The sequence below is a fragment of the Vicia villosa genome, linkage group LG2 (genome assembly GCF_029867415.1).
Source record: "Vicia villosa cultivar HV-30 ecotype Madison, WI linkage group LG2, Vvil1.0, whole genome shotgun sequence".
Classification (NCBI taxonomy): Eukaryota; Viridiplantae; Streptophyta; class Magnoliopsida; order Fabales; family Fabaceae; genus Vicia; species Vicia villosa.
This window is the reverse complement of record NC_081181.1, coordinates 225,950,987-225,973,587: the sequence shown is the minus strand read 5'-3', so window position 1 is coordinate 225,973,587 and position 22,601 is coordinate 225,950,987. Positions and strand designations below refer to the sequence as shown.

Sequence of the window (22,601 nt, the reverse complement as noted above, 5' to 3'; positions counted from 1 at the left end):
TGTTGAAACATAAAGATAACTTATTTAATTGTGTTTCATCATAATATACTTTATGATGAATGACATATAATCTGGAACCCCAAAGTTACTACTAACCTTCCTTCGATCTCGTTCTGTACACAAATACCTAGTTAAAGGACATGACATCTACGTTTGCTATGCATTACCATGAAAATCCCAAGTTTCACTCTACTTTAAGGCTTCCGTAGATGCCATCAACTTAATTAATTTGAGAATTTACTAATTAATTAGGAAATTCTCAAATTAGGGAAAATCCCAAATTAATTAAGTGGATTGCGTCTTTCGTAACTACATCTACGAAAGGGTGTAAAAATATAGTGTTTCGCAGATTTTGATTTTCCCAATTATTTGGGAAAATCTCAAGTTTCACCATGTTTTAACGCTTCCGTAAATACATCTACGGAAGAAACCAATATTTTTTTTTTAAATAAAAGGTGCTTCCGGAGATGCATCTACGGAAGCTGGAGGGCATTTTTGGAATTTCGCGGGGTGCGTGAGAGGTCTATGGAGTGCATTGGAAAATTCTCATAAATAATGAAATTTTAATTAATATTGGAAATTCTAAGAGCTTGACACGTTCTAAGAATGGTTATAAATTAGAGAAAAAGGAAATACATTGACTGTATAAAATATTTTTACACGATCAACTAATGAGAGACATGCATCAAAATAAATCTCAATTTTTTTAAAATACTGAAATGACATGACAATCGTAAGAGTTTTTATTAATTATATGTGTAAAATTGTTTTACACTAAAAATGCATTATTTAAAACTCCATAAATAATGACAATTTTAATTAACATAAAAAATTCTAAGAGGTTGACGCGTTAGTCTTATAGGGTTAAAGACTTAAAGTAGATTATTAATTGATCAAGCTATTCACATGCAGATTATTAATGATATAGGGCAAGAGTGGTGTCTTACGGTGGTGTACGCAAGCCCTAATGAAACTGTAAGGAAACTTTTTTGGGAGAATTGAAATTGGTCGCTGCCAACATGGTTATGTCGTGGCTTGTAGCAGGTAATTTCAATGATATAGCTTATGCCAATGAACAAAAAAAGGTGGGGGAAATGTCTCATCCTGCAAATGCAACAATTTTAGAAGTAATATGGAGGCTTGTAACCTGTCTGATCTTGGAACTAAAGGCTCTCTTTATACTTGGCGAGGTCCTATTTTTAATGGTGGACAACGTATCTATGAAAGATTAGATATGGCTATAAGTAATGAGGATTGGAGATTAATGTTCACTGAAGCTCAAGTTAAAGTGCTGAATAGAGTTTATTATTCTTATCATCATCCAATCGTGGTCTCTCTCGATAATGACTTTGTTGAGAAGATTCCTAAACCGTTTAGGTTCGAAAGTGAATAGATGTTAGAGAATAATTATATTGATAGGCTGTGTGGATTTTGGAGGAATAATGTGGATCTTGTGCAAAATATCCGGTGCATCCAAAGTGATGCTAAAGAATGGAAAGAGTGTTGCATTCAACATGTTTAGAAGGTAAAAAAAAGGTTTAATGGCAACGTTGGATGGTAATCAGCGAAGCATTCAAAAGAGAAATACAGAGGATTGATAAGGTTGGAAAAAAAGTTACAGGAGGAGCTGAAGAATATTTTGAGACAAGAGGAACTCATGTGGTTCCAGAGGTCGAGAACTATGTGGCTTGTGGACGATGATCGAAACACAAAATATTATCATTTAAAGACTGTTAACAGAAGGAGAAAGAATAAAATCATTATGATTAAGGATGATAATGGAGAATGGATTGATGATAGTGAGAAAATTAAAAAGCATGTGAACGAAAAGTTTCAGAAGTTGTTTTCCATTGGTGATAAATGGAGTTATTGGAGTCAGACAATGATAACTTTTAAATCTATTCTGGAGGAAGAGTTAGTGAAGACGGGGAATAATATTAGTAAAGAGGAAATCAGGAAAGTTATGTTTGATATGAAATCGTGGAAAGCTCCTGGCCCAGATGGATTTCCGGTGGGATTTTGTCAAAAATCTCGGGGAGTTGTTGGAGATACGGTGTGCGAGTTTGTGAGCAAAATGTGAAATAACCCCAGGGAGATTGAACATGTGAACAAAACAGACATTTGTTTAATTCCCAAGGTTGATAATCCCAACATGGTTTCTCAATATAAACCAATTTCTCTTTGTAACATTATTTATAAGGTATTGAGTAAAATTGTTGTAGGAAGATTCAAAAGCCACATGAACACTCTGGTCTCTCCTTATCAAACTGGGTTTGTACCAGGCAGGCTCATTAATGAAAATATCTTCATTGATAGAGAAGCCATGCACACTATGGAAAGAATGAAAGGAAGGCAGAGTGCCTTTTCTATAAAGGTTGACTTAGCAAAAGCTTATGACAAATTAAGCTGGGAGTTTATATGGAGGACCTTACAAGAAATTCATATTCCGGAGAATTTGATAAATGTGATTATGCACTCGGTGACAGGGGCTGAAGCTCCGATTGGTACCACATGCATATGCACAGTTGAGTCGCATTTTGAATTATTGTGTTTATGAAGTGAATGCTATGATATGTGAATGCATAGTTTGCAAAGTTGAATTCATTTGATATGAATTGTTGATGTGTGTAGATGTGATATATGTAAATGAAACGCATATGATGAGAATGCAAATATATATATATATATATATATATATATATATATATATATATATATATATATATATATATATATATATATATATATATATATATGTATTAATGATATATGTATATATGTGGAATATATGAACCATGTTTTTCCATTGTTGATAGTTGTATTAATTTACGTTGTGATTATGAAGTGTATGTTATTATGTGCTTGAATGACATACTTGTAAACTTGAATACATTGTTATAGTTGATAGTTAACATTATTGTTGTGATGCAAATTGCTTATATTGAGAAGTGGTGAATTGTGTATGATTTTACCTTTGCTATATGTATTATCATACTTTCCTTTATAATGTTTGATATCTCACCCCTTCTGCTGATGTTTCCCCTACCATGGGAAATGGGCAGGTACTCAAGTATAGCTATGAAAGTTTGTAGCTTCATCGTGTCCGGTTGGTGTGTCGCTCTAATACGTAGCACTCGGGGGGTTGTCTATATTGTTGTTTCTATGTTGTTCATGTTTTAGTTGTTGAGTTCCAAATTGGATAATGAGAAGTACTATGATGTTTGAAGTTTGTTCCGATTAAATATGATGGTTTGTTTATAAAGCTGAATGTTATGATTCCGCTGCATATTAAAACGAAGTTGATTTATCTAAGAGCTGTTATAAGTTGTTTTGTGCTTCTCTGAGATTAAAGTGCTATGTATATGTTTATGAGTTGTTTATATGAAGGAAATGTGATATCCCAAATGCTTGTTGATAGTTTTTAAAATACTCTGATTTCTCGCATGATATTTTCGGGTAGAATTTGGGGTGTTACATTAGTGGTATCAGAGCAGGTCGGTCCGTTCGGCCAAGTTGTCTAGTCAGTTGAGTTGTGTGACAGTTGAATTGTTAGTGTTTTATTCCTTAGTACGCGACATGTGTGTGAAACACTGTTGGTACTTGTTCGTTTTGTTGTAGGGTTAGTTTGAGTGAAGTGGGGGAGAAGCTGTGCTTCTCGGATATGTTTCAGTTGCAAGTTGTTGGTGCAATATATTGCTTAAGGAGACAAAGCAAGTAATGTAGAAGTTTGTTGGTTTTCGAATTCGAAGGTAACATGGATTTAAGATTTTGGTTGTTTAACAAGTCGGAACGTCTTGGAGTAAGGATAATTGTTATAAGATGGAATTTAGGAAGTTGCCATATTCAGCATTATTGGTGGACTGTGAAGTTATCAGTTTAAGTAACCGTTGCGTAGGATGTTGACGTAAGAATAATGATTAAGAGACGGATTACGGTAGACCTTGTCAAGGGATCCTTGGCAAGAGATTGGAAAAGTTGTCGAAGTTGTTGGAACGTTCAAGTCGGAGTTAGAAATGCGAAGGGACGAGTATGATTTCAAGAATAAAAAGTGTTGATAATGGTGTAAAGGAATTATGTTCTAATGTTATCACAAGGTGTGTGTTAGCATGTTCAGATGATTTTGGGAGTTATTGAAGTATGATACTTTTAGTGACGTAAAGGATTCTATTGCAGTTGAGTAACGATGGTTTACGCTACCATTATGGTTGCCGGCTATCTATTGACAAATTGAGGAACTGATCACCCTTAATCTCTTGTTGATAGTAGACGGAATCGTATTGGAATGGGATAGACTTGTCTTACCAACTTGATAATATTGGAAGTGAATGAGTATGTGCAAGATGGTGCGATGTTGTTTAGGTTGTTTGCAACTTTGGATGTTCATGAGGAAAGAACGATTGAGGAATTGTCGATAGTTGGCGCATTTGCATAAGTGTTTCCTGAAGATGTAAGTGAATTACCGCCGGAAAGAAAAGTTGAGTTTTCGATCGATTTAGTTCCTGGAACTAGTCCTGTATCGATGGCCCCATATAGGATGTCTGCCTCTGATGTTGAAAGAGTTGAAGAGTCAACTTGAAGATTTGTATGAGGAGAGGTTGATTTGTTCGAGTGTGTCTCTGTGAGGTGCATCTGTTTTTGTTGGTTAAGAAGAAGGAAGGTTTTGCAAGGCTTTTTGTTTAAGCAAAAAGGACAAGTTGTAGCTTATGCTTCAAGGCAACTTAAGATTCATGACAGGAATTATCTGACGCAAGATTTTGAGTTGGCCGCCGTTGTTTTTGTTTTAAAACTTTGAAGGCACTACTTATTTGGATCGAGATTCGATGTGTATAGTGACTACAAGAGTTTGAAGTATTTGCTTGATCAGAAAGAGTTGAATATGAGACAGAGAAGATGGTTGGAATTCTTGAAGACTGGGATTTTGGTTTGAATTAACATCTGATAGAAGCGAACGTTGTAGCCAATGCATTGAGTATGAAATAATTGTATATGTCTATGTTGATGATTCAAGAATTGAAATTGTTGGAATAATTTCGAGATTTGAGTTTGGTATGTTGAAACTTACTTGTGGTATTCTTTATGAGATTAGAGAAGGTCAGAAATCGGATTTGAAATTGGTTGACAAGATGACATTGATTGATCGAGGATAAGGTGATAATTTTCGAATTGGTGAGAACGGTGTCATGAGATATCGTGATTGAATATGTATTCCTGATGTTTCGGATTTGAAAAAGAGAATTTTTGGATGCAGGGCATCGAAGTGGTTGAGTAATTATCCTGGTGCTACTAAGATGTATTAAGACTTGAGAAAGTTATTTTTGTGGCGAGGTATGAAGAAGGATATTGCAGAATTTGTGTATTCGTGTTTGACTTGTCAGAAGTTAAAGATTGAACATCAGAAATCGTCTGGTTTGATGCAACTATTGTCCATTCCTGAGTGAAAGTGAGATAGCATTTCTATGGATTTTGTTTTAGGTTTGTCGAGGAAATCGAGTAATTGTGAGGCAATTTGGGTCATTGTAGATGGATTGACGAATTTTTCTCATTCTATTCCGATAAGCATGGATTATCCGATGGAGAGACTTGCAAAGTTGTATTTTGAAAAGATTGTGAGTTAGCATGGTATTCCGTCGAGTGTTGTTTCTGATAGAGATCTGAAGTTTACTTCTAGATTTTGAAAAGTTTTGCAGAGTGCTTTGATTATTAAGTTGTGTTTAAGTTCTGTTTATCATCCGCAAGCTGATGGTTAAATAGAGAAGACGATTCAGTAGCTTGAGGATCTTTTGAGAGCTTGTATTTTGAAGCTTTCTATGATCAAGTGTGTGGAACGCCTTTATGTTAGTGTGAGTATGGAGAGAGTAAATGTAGTTTCGACGATGAGATGATTGTGTCGATTGTATTTACGAGGACGAAAATATTCTAAGTGGGGGAGAGTTGTAACATCCCGATTTTTATTAATATTTTTATTAATTAGATTAGTAATTATATTATTTGGTGTTTTTAATAATAACTTATTTATTTAGTTATTATGTGATATAATAATTATTTAAGTATTTAATTATGTGAGTGTTTGTGTTGTTTGACTTAATTGAGTTATTAGAGAGATATAATTAAATGGGCCTAAGAGATAGAAACATAATGGATGGATTGGTGGGTTAAGCCCAATTGACATAAGTGAGATAATAAGAGAAGGCTAGGGTTTTAGAGGTTACTATTTTCATTTGGGGGAAAAGATAGGAAGAAGAGAAAAGAGGCAAAAGATAAGAGAACAATGGTGGAAGAGAAAAGCTAGAAGAAACCTCATTTTCGCAGCTATGTTTCAGCAAAGAGTCACCGTAGAAAAACGGACATATCTCTCAATCCAACCGTTGGATCGTTGTGCTACTTGGACACAACGTTCCTGACCCATAGAGGTAAGTTCTGACCGGAGCGATTTTGATTTTGAGGATTTTAAGTTTATCTGATAAGCTGATTCCCGAACTGGTCTTTAGGTGTGTCCCCAAATGATGTTAGAAATGATTTCTTTTGGAGAGAAGTTTAGAGCTATGGCGAAAGAGTCCATATTTACCAAGGTAAGGGTGGGGTTCTTTCATGCTAAAGGGTTGTATGATAGTATGTTATAGTGGGTTTGATTCTATACTTTGACATCCATGTTCTTCTATGTTGCAATTTTGGATATTTGATGATTTGTTGGAATATGATGATATAAATGTGATAAGTTATGTGCAATTGATAGTCTATGTGTATTAGATTGTTGTGTTTGTTATGGGTAAACCATTGATAGTGAAATAATGGGTTTTGTTGTAGAATTGGAAAATAATGGAATAGAAATATAATAGTTGAATTGAAATTAATATAGTTTGATTATTAATTGGATAGTTAAATTATTAGTTGAATTGATTCCAATAAGTCTATGTGATTGGAATATACTTGGACTTGGACCAATTATTCGGTTTATCGGTAAATTACGGTATTTTGAGAAATTGACCGTAATTGTGTTTTGATTGAATATTCAAGTTGAGAATAATATATTGTTATGTTAATGATGTTGTTTTGATAATTAAAATTATTTCTAATTGATTTAGTTCATGATTGAAAGCTGATTTGTTTTACTTGATATATTGGCATATTGAGATTATTTTGAGAATCAACCAAAACTTGTGATTTCGGTTTGGATAACTTTCTTGCGAATAATGTTGTGATTGCCAATATGATTATTATTGTGCACTGTTATGTGATTAACCTTATGGTATGAATCCTAGCTAATTGTCGTTAGTTTAGTGGATTATGATGATAATTGCGATGACTGTGTTAATATGTGAAATTGAGTAATTGTGCCGATGTGCCGAAACATGATGATAATTGTAATGATCTTGATGATATGAGAATTGTATATTTGTGACGATTTTGTGAATACGTGATGTTGTATATATTTGTGAGGATGATTTTGTGACTAAGTGAAGATGAAATATTATGGTGACGTGAATTACCTCATATAAATGGTAATGGATTGTGATATAGGCTTATGCCTCGTGACGATATGTGATTGTGATGAGTATGCTGTGTTGTCTTGTTTGTCGAGTCACATTTCATATGCATGCTCTGTGACGGCCTGGATTGACAAACTAGTGACGAAGGCTTATGCCTTGTGCCTCTGAATTGGGCAATTGGTGACGGGGGCTGAAGCTCCGATTGGTACCACATGCATATGCACAGTTGAGTCGCATTTTGAATTATTGTGTTTATGAAGTGAATGCTATGATGTGTGAATGCATAGTTTGCAAAGTTGAATTCATTTGATATGAATTGTTGATGTGTGTAGATGTGATATGTGTAAATGAAACGCATATGATGAGAATGCAAATATATATATATATATATATATATATATATATATATATATATATATATATTAATGATATATGTATATATGTGGAATATATGAACCATGTTTTGCCATTGTTGATAGTTGTATTAATTTACGTTGTGATTATGAAGTGTATGTTATTATGTGCTTGAATGACATACTTGTAAACTTGAATACATTGTTATAGTTGATAGTTAACATTATTGTTGTGATGCAAATTGCTTATATTGAGAAGTGGTGAATTGTGTATGATTTTACCTTTGTTATATGTATTATCATACTTTCCTTTATAATGTTTGATATCTCACCCCTTCTGCTGATGTTTCCCCTACCATGGGAAATGGGCAGGTACTCAAGTATAGCTATGAAAGTTTGTAGCTTCATCTTGTCCGGTTGGTGTGTCGCTCTGATACGTAGCACTCGGGGGTTGTCTATATTGTTGTTTCTATGTTGTTCATGTTTTAGTTGTTGAGTTCCAAATTGGATAATGAGAAGTACTATGATGTTTGAAGTTTGTTCCGATTAAATATGATGGTTTGTTTATAAAGCTGAATGTTATGATTCCGCTGCATATTAAAACGAAGTTGATTTATCTAAGAGCTGTTATAAGTTGTTTTGTGCTTCTCTGAGATTAAAGTGCTATGTATATGTTTATGAGTTGTTTATATGAAGGAAATGTGATATCCCAAATGCTTGTTGATAGTTTTTAAAATACTCTGATTTCTCGCATGATATTTTCGGGTAGAATTTGGGTTGTTACATTGAATTTTGGGGAGTGTTTGAGGGACTGAAGTTAGCTCAAAGGTTAAAATATTTAAACATTGAAATCAACACTGATTCGACTCAAGTTGTTAAGGCTTAAGAAGATGGCAAAGTGGAAGATATAGATTGTGTTGTCATTCTTCGATAGATTTTGGAACTTTTATCGAAGATGAAGGTAGCCGTAATCATTCCTAGAAGCTCTAACTCTTGCGCGGACGGTTTGGAGAATAGAGATTGCATGGATAAGACGTTAGTATTTTATGATTTTGCTCTTAGTTTCTTAGAGCCAATGTTGCATGCTGACAAGCTTGGGATTTGTAACTCTAATGCTGCTGTTTTGTAGTTTTCTTTTGTATTTGGGCTTTTGCCCTCACTATTAGAAAAAAAAAAAAAGACTTAAAGTAGATAGAAGAAGATTAATATAAGTATAATAGTAATTAATTTTTTTTCTTCTGAAAATGAAAAGATATAATTGTGACACGATTTATCATTTAAATTTAAATTTTCATAAAATAAAAAATTAAGGGTGTTATTGGAATTTTGCAAGGGATCTGTTACTTAATTTAACGGATTTACATTAAGCTACAGCCACACAATCTGAATATTCATCTCCACCGTCTCATTGAATTTGAATTGACGTACGTTGGAAGAAATAGGTATAGCCAAATGTGAAGAGTAATCGATTAACACTATATATGAATTCTTTTTGTTTTTCACTCCGTTGCGGGATTAGGGTTTCGTCGTCGTGATCGTAACTGCTTTTCATGTATGGTTTTTGTTTCTGTTTTTCAATCTGTTATAGGGTTAGGGTTTCATCGTCGCAATCGTAACTGTATTTCATGTATGATTTTTTTTATTGTTTTTCACTCTGTTATAGGGTTTCATCGTCGCGATCGTAACTGTATTTCATGTATGATTTTTTTTATTGTTTTTCACTCTGTTATAGGGTTTCATCGTCGCGATCGTAACTGTATTTCATGTATGATTTTTTTTATTGTTTTTCACTCTGTTATAGGGTTTCATCATCGCGATCGTAACTGTATTTCATGTATGATTTTTTTTTATTGTTTTTCACTCTGTTATAGGGTTAGGGTTTCGTCTTCGCGATTGTAACTGTATTTCATGTGTGATTAACTTTTTTGTTTCTTGTTGAGTGGTTTCAGTAATGGACACCGATAATGGAATACCGAATCAAGGTGATTGGAGAAGTCAATTGCACCCTGGATCACGCCAAAGAATTGTCAATAAAATGTAAGCTTTACTTTTCACTAATTTGATCAGTTTTTTACTGTTAATGCATATCAAAACAGCTATTAAATCTGAATACATGCTCATATGATTTGGAATGCAGGGAGTATTATTTAATTAGTTGAACCTCTGTTTTTCTTTTTTGCAGAATGGAAGGTTTAAAAAAGCATGTTCCCGTTTCTGGTCAAGAGGGATTGCTTGAACTTCAGAACATTGCCCAAATGTTTGAAGACAAGAATTTTACTGTTGCAACAAGCCAGGTATATCTCTAATAAGAAGCCACATGGTTATTAAATTATAATTTTAGTATCACAAACTCATACCCTATTTAAGATTGACAATTTTTTGTCGCATTCTCTATTTCAGTCTGACTATCTAAAGAAAATAGCTACGAGGATGCTTGAATTTGAGATTAAATCCCGGGGCACTGTGGTCACCAATATATCATCATCATTAGATATGCTTACATTGGAGACTGAATCCCAGGACACTATGGCCAACAATATAACATCATCTTTGGAGACTGAATCCCAGGACACTATGGCCAACAATTTAACACCATCTTTGGATATGGAGACTGAATCTCAGGGCACTATGGCCAACAATTTAGCACCATCTTTGGATATGGAGACTGAATCTCAGGGCACTATGGCCAACAATTTAACACCATCTTTGGATACGGAGACTGAATCTCAGGGCACTATGGCTAATAATATGACATCGAATCAAGTTGGCCCTATCAATGAACCTCTTGACCCAGGTACGCATTTAAGGCCTTTGCCACGGTGATCGTATTCTGAGAGTATCAGACTCTCGATTGTTTCAGCATTAGCTATCGTGACTATGCTTTGACCTATTGCTTTGAGATATCATTAACACTTTAGTTTTGCTGGTCCTACATGATCTATGTCCTTGTCCTCTGTATCTTCAATTTTGGTTTTTCTTCAATATTTCTTGTTAATATAATTCCTCTCTTATTGATGAATCATGAATCAGTTGGATTCTGACATTACATTGTTATTATTATTATTTGTTTTTGCATCTCTGGCTTAGCCAATGGGAAACCGGATCAAGGTGATTGGAGAGGTAAATTGCAGCCTGGAACGCGTGAAAGAACTGTCAACAAACTGTAAGCTTTATTGCTAATTATGTGTCCCTGACTTTATAAGAGTTCTTATAGTGTTGATGCATATCAAAAGAGAAATTAAATGTAAATTGTTGATTGATTTGTCATCTTTGTAAGCATGTGGTGTGTTTTGGCAGAGAATGCTGCCATTAGTTTTGATTTTGAACTAAAGTATGATACATTCTGTTTTGCTGGTTCTTTGGAACTGAGGGAGTATTATTCAATAAATAATCCATTGTTTTTTTTTTTTTGTAGATTGAACACATTGATAAGGTGTCTTCCCTTTCCTGGTCTAGAAGGATTGCCTCAACTTCAAAAGCTTGCTCAAAAGTATGAAGAGAGGGTTTTTACTGCTGCAACAAGCAAGGTATATCTCTCATCAGAAGCCATGGTTATTAAATTATAATTACTAGCACAAACTCACGCCATATTGAAGATTGACAATTTGTTCTCGCATTCTCAAATTTCAGTCTGATTATGCCATGAAAATATTTTTGAGGAGTCTTAAAATAGAGACTAAACACCAGGGCGCCTTTTTGGCCAATGGAGTGACATGGAATCAAATTGATCCAGGTAATCATTTAAGAGCTTTGCCACAGTGATTGTATTCTTTGAGTATCAGACTCTGAATTGTTTACTTTGACCCCTTGCTTTGAGATATCATTTAACACTTAAAGTTTTGCTGGTCTTACATGGTCTCTGTCCTTGTCCTCTATCTTCTATCTTAATTTCTTTTCATTATTATTCCTGTGTTATTGATGATGAATGATGAATCATTCTGATTCTGACATTACATACATCATTATTATTATTATTATTATTATTATTATTATTATTATTATTATTATTATTATTATTATTATTATTATTATTATTATTTGTTTTTGCATCTGACTTAGCCAATGAGAGGCCAGATCAAGGTGATTGGAGAAGTACATTGAAGCCTGAAGCGCGCGAAAAAGTTATCAACAGAATGTAAGCTTTAATTCTGTGTCATTGACTTGATGAGTTTTTACTGTTGATTCATAACAAAAGAGCAATTAAATATAAATTGTTGATCCATTTGATATCTTTGTATGCATGTGGTGTGTTTTGGTGGAGGATGCTGCCATTTTTTGAACAAGAGCCTGATGTTTCCTGCATTCTGTTTTGTTGGTTTTCTGGATGAATGATTAGTGGAAAACTATGTTGATCATACTGTTTTGCTGGTTTTCTGGATGAATGTTTGGTGGAAAACTATTTGATCTTACTGTTTTGCTGGTTTTGTGGATGAATGTTTAGCGGAAAACTAATTAATCTAATGGAGGAGACTATCTAAGATGTTAGTTACCAAGAACATTTATAGTTTCTGTAATCCTTGTCTGCCATCCATTCTACTATCTTTTTTTTAGCAGAACATGTCCAGATGATTTCAATGATGGTAGGATTGTCTGGTGACAATAACATATTAATAACTCATATCTTAGTATATTATTTAATAAACCAAGATGGATCAAAGAACGTATTTGGTTCAAATTTCTGCATTTATTTAGGAGTGGATGAAGTGTTATTTAATAACTAAACCATGGTTTTTTTTTCCTTTTTGTAGAAGGTACACATTAAAAAAACAACTTCCTATTGTTTCTGGTCATGAAGGATCAGATGAGTTTGGAAAGATTGCCCAAAGCCTTGAAGAGGGGATTTTTACTTGTGCAACAAGCAAGGTATATCTCTAATTAGAAGCCACATGATTATCAAATTATAGTTACTAGTTATATTACTCACATACCATATGGAATTTGACAATTTATTGTGACATTCTCAAATTTCAGGCTGATTATGCAAGGAAAATATGTTTGAAGCATCATGCATTGAAAACTAAATACGAGGGCCCTGAGAACATTATACCAATGAAGTTGGTACAACTAAGGAAATGAAATAGATAGAGTCGCGTGTTTATCTTGCGTGCTATGTCATAAGCTCTAGTGAAAAATGTTATTAGAAGAGTCTTATGCAATTAACTAAACATGAAAGTATAAGGAGAAAGAAAACAAGAGGGGGAAATGAGAAAATTATTCTTCCATCTTTTAAACACCTCCATATAAAAAAACATGCATCAAAACAATTTTGTTTATAGCTAATTTCATATATTTTTTGAATATTGAGTATACACATTTGTTCAATGATATAATATTCTGTGAGACTTAACAAAAATGGTGTCTAATTAAATGTCTATCATTTTCCTTTACAGTTACATAGAGGAAAGTTTTTATAGGAAAGTTTTTATATCTCATCGTTAGAGATCACTTAGAACTAGTCCTTTATGATTTTTATTTCTGCTTGTGAACTGCATGGTTAAAATACCGGAGTATTGGAGATGTTTATGAAGAACGCGGATGAGCCAACATAAATTTTGGATAGTTTGTTCTTACTTACCAACTGCAAATGTTGGATAAGAAAAGGAATCTCATCTTTGATGGTGAATTAAAGCGTTAACTCTCAAACTATTTGATCGCAATTCACTTAGCATTGGTATGCTTCCATTAAAATGAATTTCTTTCTACTAACTCATATCCTTAGACTATTTTATCAAAAAACTTCTTTCCAAGACTTTTCAAGCCTAACTCCAGATGTGGCTTACAAGGTATAAAAGCAAGAGAGAATGATGTTTTTACAATAATATCCTTATCATTTATTGAGAACGGTGAATTTTTTATTAATTAAAGGATATAATTATAAAAGTGTATTGAAAATTGAAATGACTCATTTATTTTAGGATATCATTTTATTTCAAATAGATCATTCATTGTGAGACGGATGGAGTACCTAGTACACAAAATCTATTTAAGTTCTATTATTCCATCTGTCTCACAGTGAGTGACCAAACACATAATTTCACACAACTTAAGAAAAATGTAAGAAGTAAGAGAAATAATACTGTTTTACTATAGTACCCTTGTCATGTATTGAGAACGGTGATTTTTTTATTAATTAGAGGGTAGAATTAGAAAAAGTGTATTGAAAATTGAATGAATCATTCATTTTGAGATATCATTTTATTCCAAATAAATCATTCATTATAAAATGAAAGAAAGACGCCCAAAGACACATCGGTGTAAACATTCAATATTCTTAATTTTTATTTCTCATGGAATCAAATTAACATCACGTATGTTAGATCGAGACCCATGCACTTATGTTTGGAGCACACAATATAACTATAAATTAACACTTCAAACATATTAAGGGATGTGTACAGGCACATACCATATCTCAGGGATTTCTAAAGAAATGACCGAGACATTAACAAGAGTACAAGACTACAAGTCTACAACCTATCTTATCTTTCCAACATTCTGAATTAGTATATTATACTATTCTAAATTAGACTATAGGCTAGACCGGTCTATAGAAGTGTACAACCTAACTTATTTAAGGTAAGACCTATTCAATTAAAAAAATCAAAATTTAGACTTTTTTTAATAACATACTTAATTAAGCTCTGGTTTAGACTATGATTGAATAACTTAAAAGTAACGGAACATAATGAAATAAAATAGAGCGGAATAGAATGAAACGGAACACAGACTTCATTCTTTTGTTTAGATATTTTATAATGGAACAAAATTAATATCTCATTCCATTGTTTAGAAATTGGACAGAGCAGAAAATATTATAATTTTTTATTTCATTTTTACCCTTTAATATGTATATAGATTAGGGGTGATCAAAACCAAACCAACCCAATAGAAAACCGCAAACCAAACCAAACCAAACCGAAACCGCAAAAAACCGCATTTGGTTTGGATTAGTTTGGGTCAGTTTTTACAAAACCGCACGGTTCGGTTCGGTTTGCGGTTCGTATTTTGTAAACCGAACCAAACCGAATCAAACCGCACTATGTTACAACCTAAATTTTACTAACTCACATCCAACCCAAACTTAAACTTATTATACATTAGCATTATGATTACGAACAATTTTTTCATCCTTACACATATAATTTCAGTCCCGATCTTCTAAAATCTCTAATAACATTATCGCACCTTCTTTGCCACATATATCTTCCCTCTTCTTCTATAATCTCTACTCTCTTATATTCTTTCTTTTTCACCTTCTCATTTTTATGTAAATGTTCCGTATTTCAGTTTCGTTTTTATCGCATATCTTCTTCTCTAATCTCTCAACACTTTTTTCTTTTTCACTTTCACTAATCTTTCGTCTCTTCTATTTTTTTGTTTCGTTATAATAATTTTTATATTGTTTTATGCTATTATTTTATGTTTAATATTCCACTTTTGTCTAATTTAATTTTTACATATTAAATGGAAAATTGTTGTCAAAATATGACGAGTTTTGTTGTTATTTGATAGTGTATGAATGTATAAATACAAAATTATGTTATCATCTATATGTGTATGTATGGCTCAATAAAATATTTGTAAAAAACCGAACCAACCGAACCGAACCAAACCGCATTAGTTTGGTTTGGTTTGGTTCGGATTTTTTTTAAAAGCCAACCGAACCAAACCAAACCGCACTATTTTTTCTCTTGCGGTTCGGATGATTTTTTTCGTCAAAACCGCCCAAACCGCACCGCGAGCACCCCTAATATAGATTATTAAAAAATCACATGGTTATTTCTAATTTTCTCTTTTTGCTATGTGATTTTATAAGATATCTAGGATCTTCTACATTTATTTTTTAAAGGATGTATTAGAACAATAATAATAGATACATCAACCAACATCATTTGAACCAATTTTATATATTTGAATTTTATGTCTTCATTAGCTATTTATAAAAATTAAATAATAAAAATTAACTTTAATTATAGATTCATATAAAAATGAATCAACTTATAAATTTTTTATAATAAATAAGACACCATATCAAAATTAAAACAAATCAAATAAATTGTTTTTAAAAAAAATTAAATCATATTATGTTATGTAGCATGAACAGTAGAATGAATTGACATATATTTTATTGAATTAATAGAATGAATAGCAGTATCAATTATTTATATCATCATTTTTATAAAAATTAGTATAAATAGTATATAGGTTATTAAAAAAAATGATTATATTAGATACATAATTTTTTATATTATCATTCTTATAAAAATTAGTATAAATAGTATATAGGTTATTGAAAAAAAATATTATATTAGATACATAATTTTTTATATTATCTAAACTTTTGTTTTAACGAAGAGTTGGATGCTCCAAATTTCATCCATAGCATGATTTTTCTGTTGTATACCATATATAAATAAAGAATGCATCTTTAAGTAATCGATGCAGAAAATATATAAATCAAAATAAAACAATACCATATATAATTTCTAAAAATTGAAAGAATAAAGTGCAGAATGGTTTAAAAAATAGAGAATTTGGAGGAAAAATTATAATTGGCTAATTAATTGATTTCATTCTATTGGATGTATTTTAATTTGAGAGGAATGAAAAATAGACTAAAATAGTGGTAGTGGATGAAATAGATTCCATCACATATCATTCTATTTTATTCCATTCCATTCATTATTTATAAAACCAAATAACGGAACCCGACTTTATTCCACCCCATTCCATTCTATTTCATTCCATCCATTTCCATCAATCCAAACAGACCCTAAAATAATGGTATGATGAAATGGATTCCATCACATACCATTTCATTCCATTCATTTTTTATAAAACCAAACAATTAAACCCGACTTCATTCCACTCTATTCCATTCCATTCCACCCTTTTCCATCAATCCAAACAGACCCTTAAGCTATTAAAAATGCCTATAAACCTTATAGATGAACACTTTTAAAAATTATTTTTATAATTTTTATTGGAATAACTCTTATTCAATTATCTTCACGGTGTTGTTGTACATATACTTTTCTTTTATTTTTAAATATTTTAATAATATTATTGATTCACTGACAATTTTTTTTTTAAATAATCAGGTTTTAAAAAAAAATTACAAAAAAAAAACCACATCATCAAAAAAGTTACCTAGGTAACCAGTTTTGGGGGATGTCGTAGGAGCCACCCATTGCGCCATTGTCTTAAAATTTGAAGGTATGTGCCACCCTCCATGGTGCCAATACCCAAAATGTGGGGTGGCGCCAATACCCAATCTTTTTTTTATTTTTATTTTTTAATAATATTTTTTATATTAAATTTTTAATAAATAATTATAAATACGGAAATACATATTAATGACTATGCATGTGCTGGTTTTAAAGATAACTCCTATCAGAAGAAACAGTAAAAAACTGTTCTGGAAAGAGTAATTGCTTTTGGAACTGTTTCCTAATAAACCGTTTGACCGTTGAACCAGACCAAGGCCATCGTTATTTTCTATGATCTCAAATGGCTAAATTTGTTAGAACAAGATTTGTTCTTATCAATTATCTTAGTTTTGATGATAACAATAATATGAATTTTGCTTAAGATAATATGGTACTCTAATCCAATGCAATTTCCCTTTCAGGAAATATATAAAGAGTACGCATAATTCAGCGCTCAGAAGTTGTGTCTCAAATGGTTCAGCATGCAACATCAGAACATGGTCTGGCAAGACATCAGAAGATGGTCGAAGCAGAATCAGAACATGGGTCTATGGAAGCATCAGAAGAACATGAGATCAGAAGCACTGAAGATCAGAAGATGGTATCACGCAACAGAAGCACTTCAAGATCAGAAGATCAGAAGATGCTATGCACCAAGCTGTTTGACTCTGATGATATTCAAACGTCGTATTCACAAACATCAGATCAGAAGGAAGTACACGTGGCAGACTACGCTGACTGACAAAAGGAACGTTAAAGCTACTAAAGGCAACGTCAGTAGACACAGCGTGAACAAGGCTCGAGGTAGTTGACAAAAGCGTATAACATTAAATGCAATGCTGTACGGAACACGCAAAGCATTAAATGCACTCAACGGTCATATTCTCAACGCCTATAAATATGAAGTTCTGATGAGAAGCAAGGTTAACCAATTCTTAACAACTCTGAACGAAAATAAACTTGCTGAAACGCTGTTCAATCAAAGCTCAGAATCTTCATCAACTCACTACATTGCTGTTGTAATATTTTAGTGAGATTAAGCTTAAACATTAAGAGAAATATCACAGTTTGTGATTATAGCTTTTAAGAAGCATTTGTAAACTCTTGAATAGATTACATTAAGTTGTAAGGAACTAGAGTGATCGTGTGATCAGTATACTCTAGGAAGTCTTGGCAGTTGGCTGAGCAGTTTGTAACTAGAGTGATCGTGTTGATCAGAATACTCTAGGGAAGTCTTAGGAGTGAACTAAGCCTAGAGTGATCGTGTTGATCAGTAGACTCTAGAAAAGTCTTAGAGGGTATCTAAGCAGTTGTTCCTGGAGTGATCAGTGTGTGATCAAAAGACTCTGGAAGACTTAGTTGCGGACTAAGTGGAAAACCATTGTAATCCGTGCGATTAGTGGATTAAATCCTCAGTTGAGGTAAATCATCTCTGCGGGGGTGGACTGGAGTAGCTTCGTTAACAGCGAACCAGGATAAAAATAATTGTGCAATTTATTTTTATCGTCCAAGATCTAAAGTCACACTTATTCAATCCCCCCCTTTCTAAGTGTTTTTCTATCCTTCAATTGGCATCAGAGCGCCGGTTCTAAGGTGCAAGCACTTAACCGTGTTTAGAAAAGATTCAGGAAGAGAAAAACGCTTCGGTAAAAGATGGTTGATGAAAGTGAAAAGTCTACACCTACACCTGCATCTACATCTGGCTCTGCTGAGCAATACAACGGTAACAATGGTTATACTAGACCGCCGGTATTTGATGGTGAAAACTTTGAATACTGGAAAGATAAACTGGAAAGTTACTTTCTGGGTCTAGATGGTGATCTATGGGATCTTCTGATGGATGGTTACAAACATCCAGTAAATGCCAGTGGCGCAAAGCTGTCAAGGCAAGAAATGAATGATGATCAAAAGAAGCTTTTCAGGAATCATCATAAGTGCAGAACTGTTTTGCTGAATGCTATCTCTCATGCTGAGTATGAGAAGATATCTAACAGGGAAACGGCCTATGACATATATGAGTCCTTGAAAATGACTCATGAGGGAAATGCTCAAGTCAAGGAGACTAAAGCTCTAGCCTTAATCCAGAAGTATGAAGCCTTCAAGATGGAGGATGATGAAGACATTGAAAAGATGTTTTCAAGATTTCAAACTCTTACTGCTGGATTGAGAGTTCTTGACAAGGGATACACCAAGGCGGATCACGTAAAGAAGATCATCAGAAGCTTACCCAGAAGATGGGGTCCTATGGTGACTGCATTCAAGATTGCAAAGAATCTGAATGAAGTTTCTCTGGAAGAGCTTATCAGCGCCTTGAGAAGTCATGAAATAGAGCTGGACGCAAATGAGCCTCAAAAGAAAGGTAAGTCTATTGCATTAAAATCTAATATCAAGAAATGCACTAACGCTTTTCAGGCTAGAGAAGAAGATCCTGAAGAATCAGAATCTGAAGAAGAAGATGAACTGTCCATGATTTCCAGAAGGCTAAATCAACTCTGGAAGACCAAGCAAAGGAAGTTCAGAGGCTTCCGAAGTTCAAAGAGATTTGAACATGGAGAATCTTCTGATGAAAGAAGATCTGACAAGAAGAAGGTCATGTGCTATGAATGCAATGAACCAGGACACTTCAGGAATGAATGTCCAAATCTTCAGAAGGAGAATCCCAAGAAGAAGTCTCATAAGAAGAAAGGTCTTATGGCAACCTGGGATGAGTCAGAAGATGATTCAGAAGATGAGCAGGCCAACTGTGCGCTGATGGCGACAAAAGATGACGGATCAGAATCTACATCAGAATCAGATTCTGAAGAGGTATTTTCTGAACTTACTAGAGATGAGTTAGTTTCCGGATTAACTGAACTTCTGGAATCCAAGTCTCAGATTTGTATTAAATACAAAAAGCTGAAAAAGCTATTTGAATTTGAAACAAAGAGGCTTGAATTGGAAAATTCTGAATTAAAAGAAAAACTTTTAAAATTATCCAATAATGTTGGATCTCCTTCTGATTCAGAAAAATCCACTCCCAGTCTAAACCATATTCTGAAAGAATATGATTTAAGTTTCAGGAAGTTCTTATCTAGAAGTATTGGCAGAAGTCAGCTAGCTTCTATGATATATGCCGTATCTGGAAACAAAAGAGTTGGCATTGGTTATGAGGGTGAAACCCCATACAAATTTGAACCTGTTGATGAAATGAAAATTACATACAAGCCATTGTATGATCAGTTCAAGTATGGCCACTCTCATGATATTAGGCACACTTCACATGCACAAAGTTTTCACATAACACACACCAAGAAGCATGTGACACAACCTAGGAAATATCATGAAACTCACATTAAAAATTATCATGCTGTTCCTCCTATTGCTTATAATGTCAAACCCAAGTTCAATCAGAACTTGAGAAAATCTAACAAGAAAGGACCCAAGAAGATGTGGGTACCAAAGAAAAAGATTATTTCTTTTGCAGATTCTCTTGATAACAAAGAAGACAACATTCAACATGACATGACACCTAGACTCAAGTTGCTCTCAACACTTGAAGGGAAGAAAGATTGTCTTCCAAGTTCTGGTTCTTAAATCTGTTGAAGAAACCATGTTTGTAGGAATTCAGAAAAGAAGCTTATTAGTCTTGGAACCATCTATGATGTTTGCCTCTAAGGCTTTGATGTTTCTTTCTTGAGTATTCTGAATGCTCTAAATGCTACAGAATATACAACATTGAAACATTGATTGTGGACAAATCAATAAACATATGTTTTGATGATAAACTTGTTTCTGATGAAACAAAGAGCTTAAGAATTTCTGCAGATACAGTTTTGTCTTATCAGAAGCTGCAGAACAAAGAAGTAAACCTCCAGAAGCTGTGTACATCAGAAGTAATGGATCAGAAGTAATGGATCAGAAGATCATTCAGACTTATATCAGCACACTTCAGAAGGAGTATTTCCAGAAGAGAAATTAGATCAATTCAGAAGCAGTAATCAGAATTTGAAGGCGTAAAATCTCTCTGATATTTACAGCTGTCATCTATTATCTGATGATGAACACGTATCTGTACGGTTAGTACAAAGCGTGCAGTTGAAAAGACGCCGACCTAGGTAACTGTTTTAAATCATTTCATTTACCACGTTCTCTCTCCTCACGTCACTCATCATTTAATAAAATTGATTTCCTTTGATTCTGGAACTGTTCAATTTATATTTTTTTAATCCGTCTCTATATATGCTTTTCAAATCATATCATACATCTTTTTCGCTCCTTTGTCTCTCTCTCTCTCTCTCTCCTTGCATTCTCTCGTTTGAAAAGTTCTTAGCCGTTTTCTAAAAACCCTAATCGAAAACCCAGTTCGCTTCTCTTGCTCGTTTTCGTTCATTCTGTTCAATGGCTGCTTCTTCATCTCATTTTGCTGGTTCATCTACTCTTCTTCATATGCACGAAGAAACACACCAGGAACTCACCCCTGTTGTTGCATGCTCCATCCCCAAAGATGATTTGGAAGTTTTGTGTGAACTCATGGTCGACTTTGACAACCTTGAAGAAAATCAATTTCACCTTAAAGAAGACATCATCTTTCAAGGATGGACCTCGTTGTTTGCTGAGTTCGTTGGCCCTGTTTATCCGGATCTTGTCAAGGAGTTCTGGGTACATGCTGTGGTTGCACCAAAAGCTATACTCTCTTTTGTCCATGGAAAGTCTGTTGTTGTTACTGAAAACATCCTAAGAGTGATGTTTGATCTGAAAAATCCTGAAGGGGTTTTTGAGTCTGATCAAAGAGAAGATTGGGAAGATATTCTATCCACTCTCTATTCAAATGTCAAGAAAACTAAATATGTTAAGAATTTGAGAGATATCTACAGAATCTGGACAAAGATCCTTCTCGGGTGCTTCTACCATAGGAAATCAACTCATGCCTCGGATTTCATCAGTAATGATCAAAGGTATATTCTTTATTGCATTGCCACTCAGAAGAAGGTTGATGCGATTTACATTATCTTCAACCATATGTGGAAAGCAGTAAAGGATTCCAGGAATGCTTTCAGAAAGGAAAATGCTGGAACAACCATTCCTTTTGGTAGGATTATTACAAACCTTCTGGTACATTCCAAGATTGTTGAAAGTCTGGAGTCTGAAGGTATCATCAAAGATCTTGCTGTCACCACTGGAGCCTGTCTGAATGCCTTCTCTTTAAAGAAGATGAAAATAATTGACACTTTTCTCAAAGTTCCTGAACCTCTAGCTGGAACAAGAACCATAAGAGAACCAGTTCTGGCTGACGTTGAAACCTTCTTCAATAGTGAGGTACCTGAAGTCAGAACTGATTATCTGAAATCTCTTGAAGAGAATAAGAGTTTTAAAGATCAAGACAAAGGTGCTCCTTTCAAAGTAAATCGCAAGAGGGAAGAAAGGACTAAAAGAAAGCATGATTATCCTTCTGCTGTCTCTAAACAAGAGGTTTCTGAAAAGGTGATTGCTAATGTTGTTAAGGCCGTATCTGATGACTTTGAGAAAGAGAAAAAGAAGAAGAAGTCAAACAAAAATGATGAGATGGTTGAGGC

General features: G+C 33.7%; 2 protein-coding genes across 4 annotated transcripts; both read left to right on the top strand.

The window, feature by feature from the left end:
• The first annotated feature begins 1,132 nt into the window (after window positions 1-1,132).
• Window positions 1,133-2,080, top strand: LOC131651499 (uncharacterized). Its single transcript, XM_058921158.1, has 2 exons — window positions 1,133-1,385; window positions 1,566-2,080. Exons 1-2 carry the CDS (start codon window positions 1,133-1,135, stop codon window positions 2,078-2,080), a joined length of 768 nt encoding a protein of 255 aa, XP_058777141.1.
• Window positions 2,081-9,161: 7,081 nt separating this feature from the next.
• LOC131648373 (uncharacterized) lies at window positions 9,162-13,193 on the top strand. 3 transcript variants are annotated; one of them, XM_058918137.1, is made up of 10 exons: window positions 9,162-9,282; window positions 9,790-9,877; window positions 10,023-10,134; window positions 10,241-10,634; window positions 10,928-11,003; window positions 11,256-11,367; window positions 11,471-11,573; window positions 11,900-11,975; window positions 12,589-12,703; window positions 12,812-13,193. In XM_058918137.1, exons 2-10 carry the CDS (start codon window positions 9,792-9,794, stop codon window positions 12,914-12,916), a joined length of 1,179 nt encoding a protein of 392 aa, XP_058774120.1. In that variant the 5' UTR covers window positions 9,162-9,282; window positions 9,790-9,791; the 3' UTR covers window positions 12,917-13,193. The 3 variants fall into 3 exon arrangements, with proteins under 3 accessions (XP_058774120.1, XP_058774121.1, XP_058774119.1); XM_058918138.1 differs by having other exon boundaries at window positions 9,253-9,392; window positions 11,915-11,975; XM_058918136.1 differs by having other exon boundaries at window positions 9,253-9,392.
• Window positions 13,194-22,601: the final 9,408 nt, after the last annotated feature.

Coding starts and splice junctions, on each gene's coding strand:
- LOC131648373 (XM_058918137.1), top strand. CDS start 9,792: ATGGACACCGATAATGGAATACCGAATCAAGGTGATTGGAGAAGTCAA. Junction 11,004..11,255: donor GAAAGAACTGTCAACAAACT/GTAAGCTTTATT, acceptor TTTTTTTTGTAG/ATTGAACACATTGATAAGGT. Junction 11,976..12,588: donor GAAAAAGTTATCAACAGAAT/GTAAGCTTTAAT, acceptor TCCTTTTTGTAG/AAGGTACACATTAAAAAAAC.
- LOC131651499 (XM_058921158.1), top strand. CDS start 1,133: ATGGAGGCTTGTAACCTGTCTGATCTTGGAACTAAAGGCTCTCTTTAT. Junction 1,386..1,565: donor TAAACCGTTTAGGTTCGAAA/GTGAATAGATGT, acceptor GATGGTAATCAG/CGAAGCATTCAAAAGAGAAA.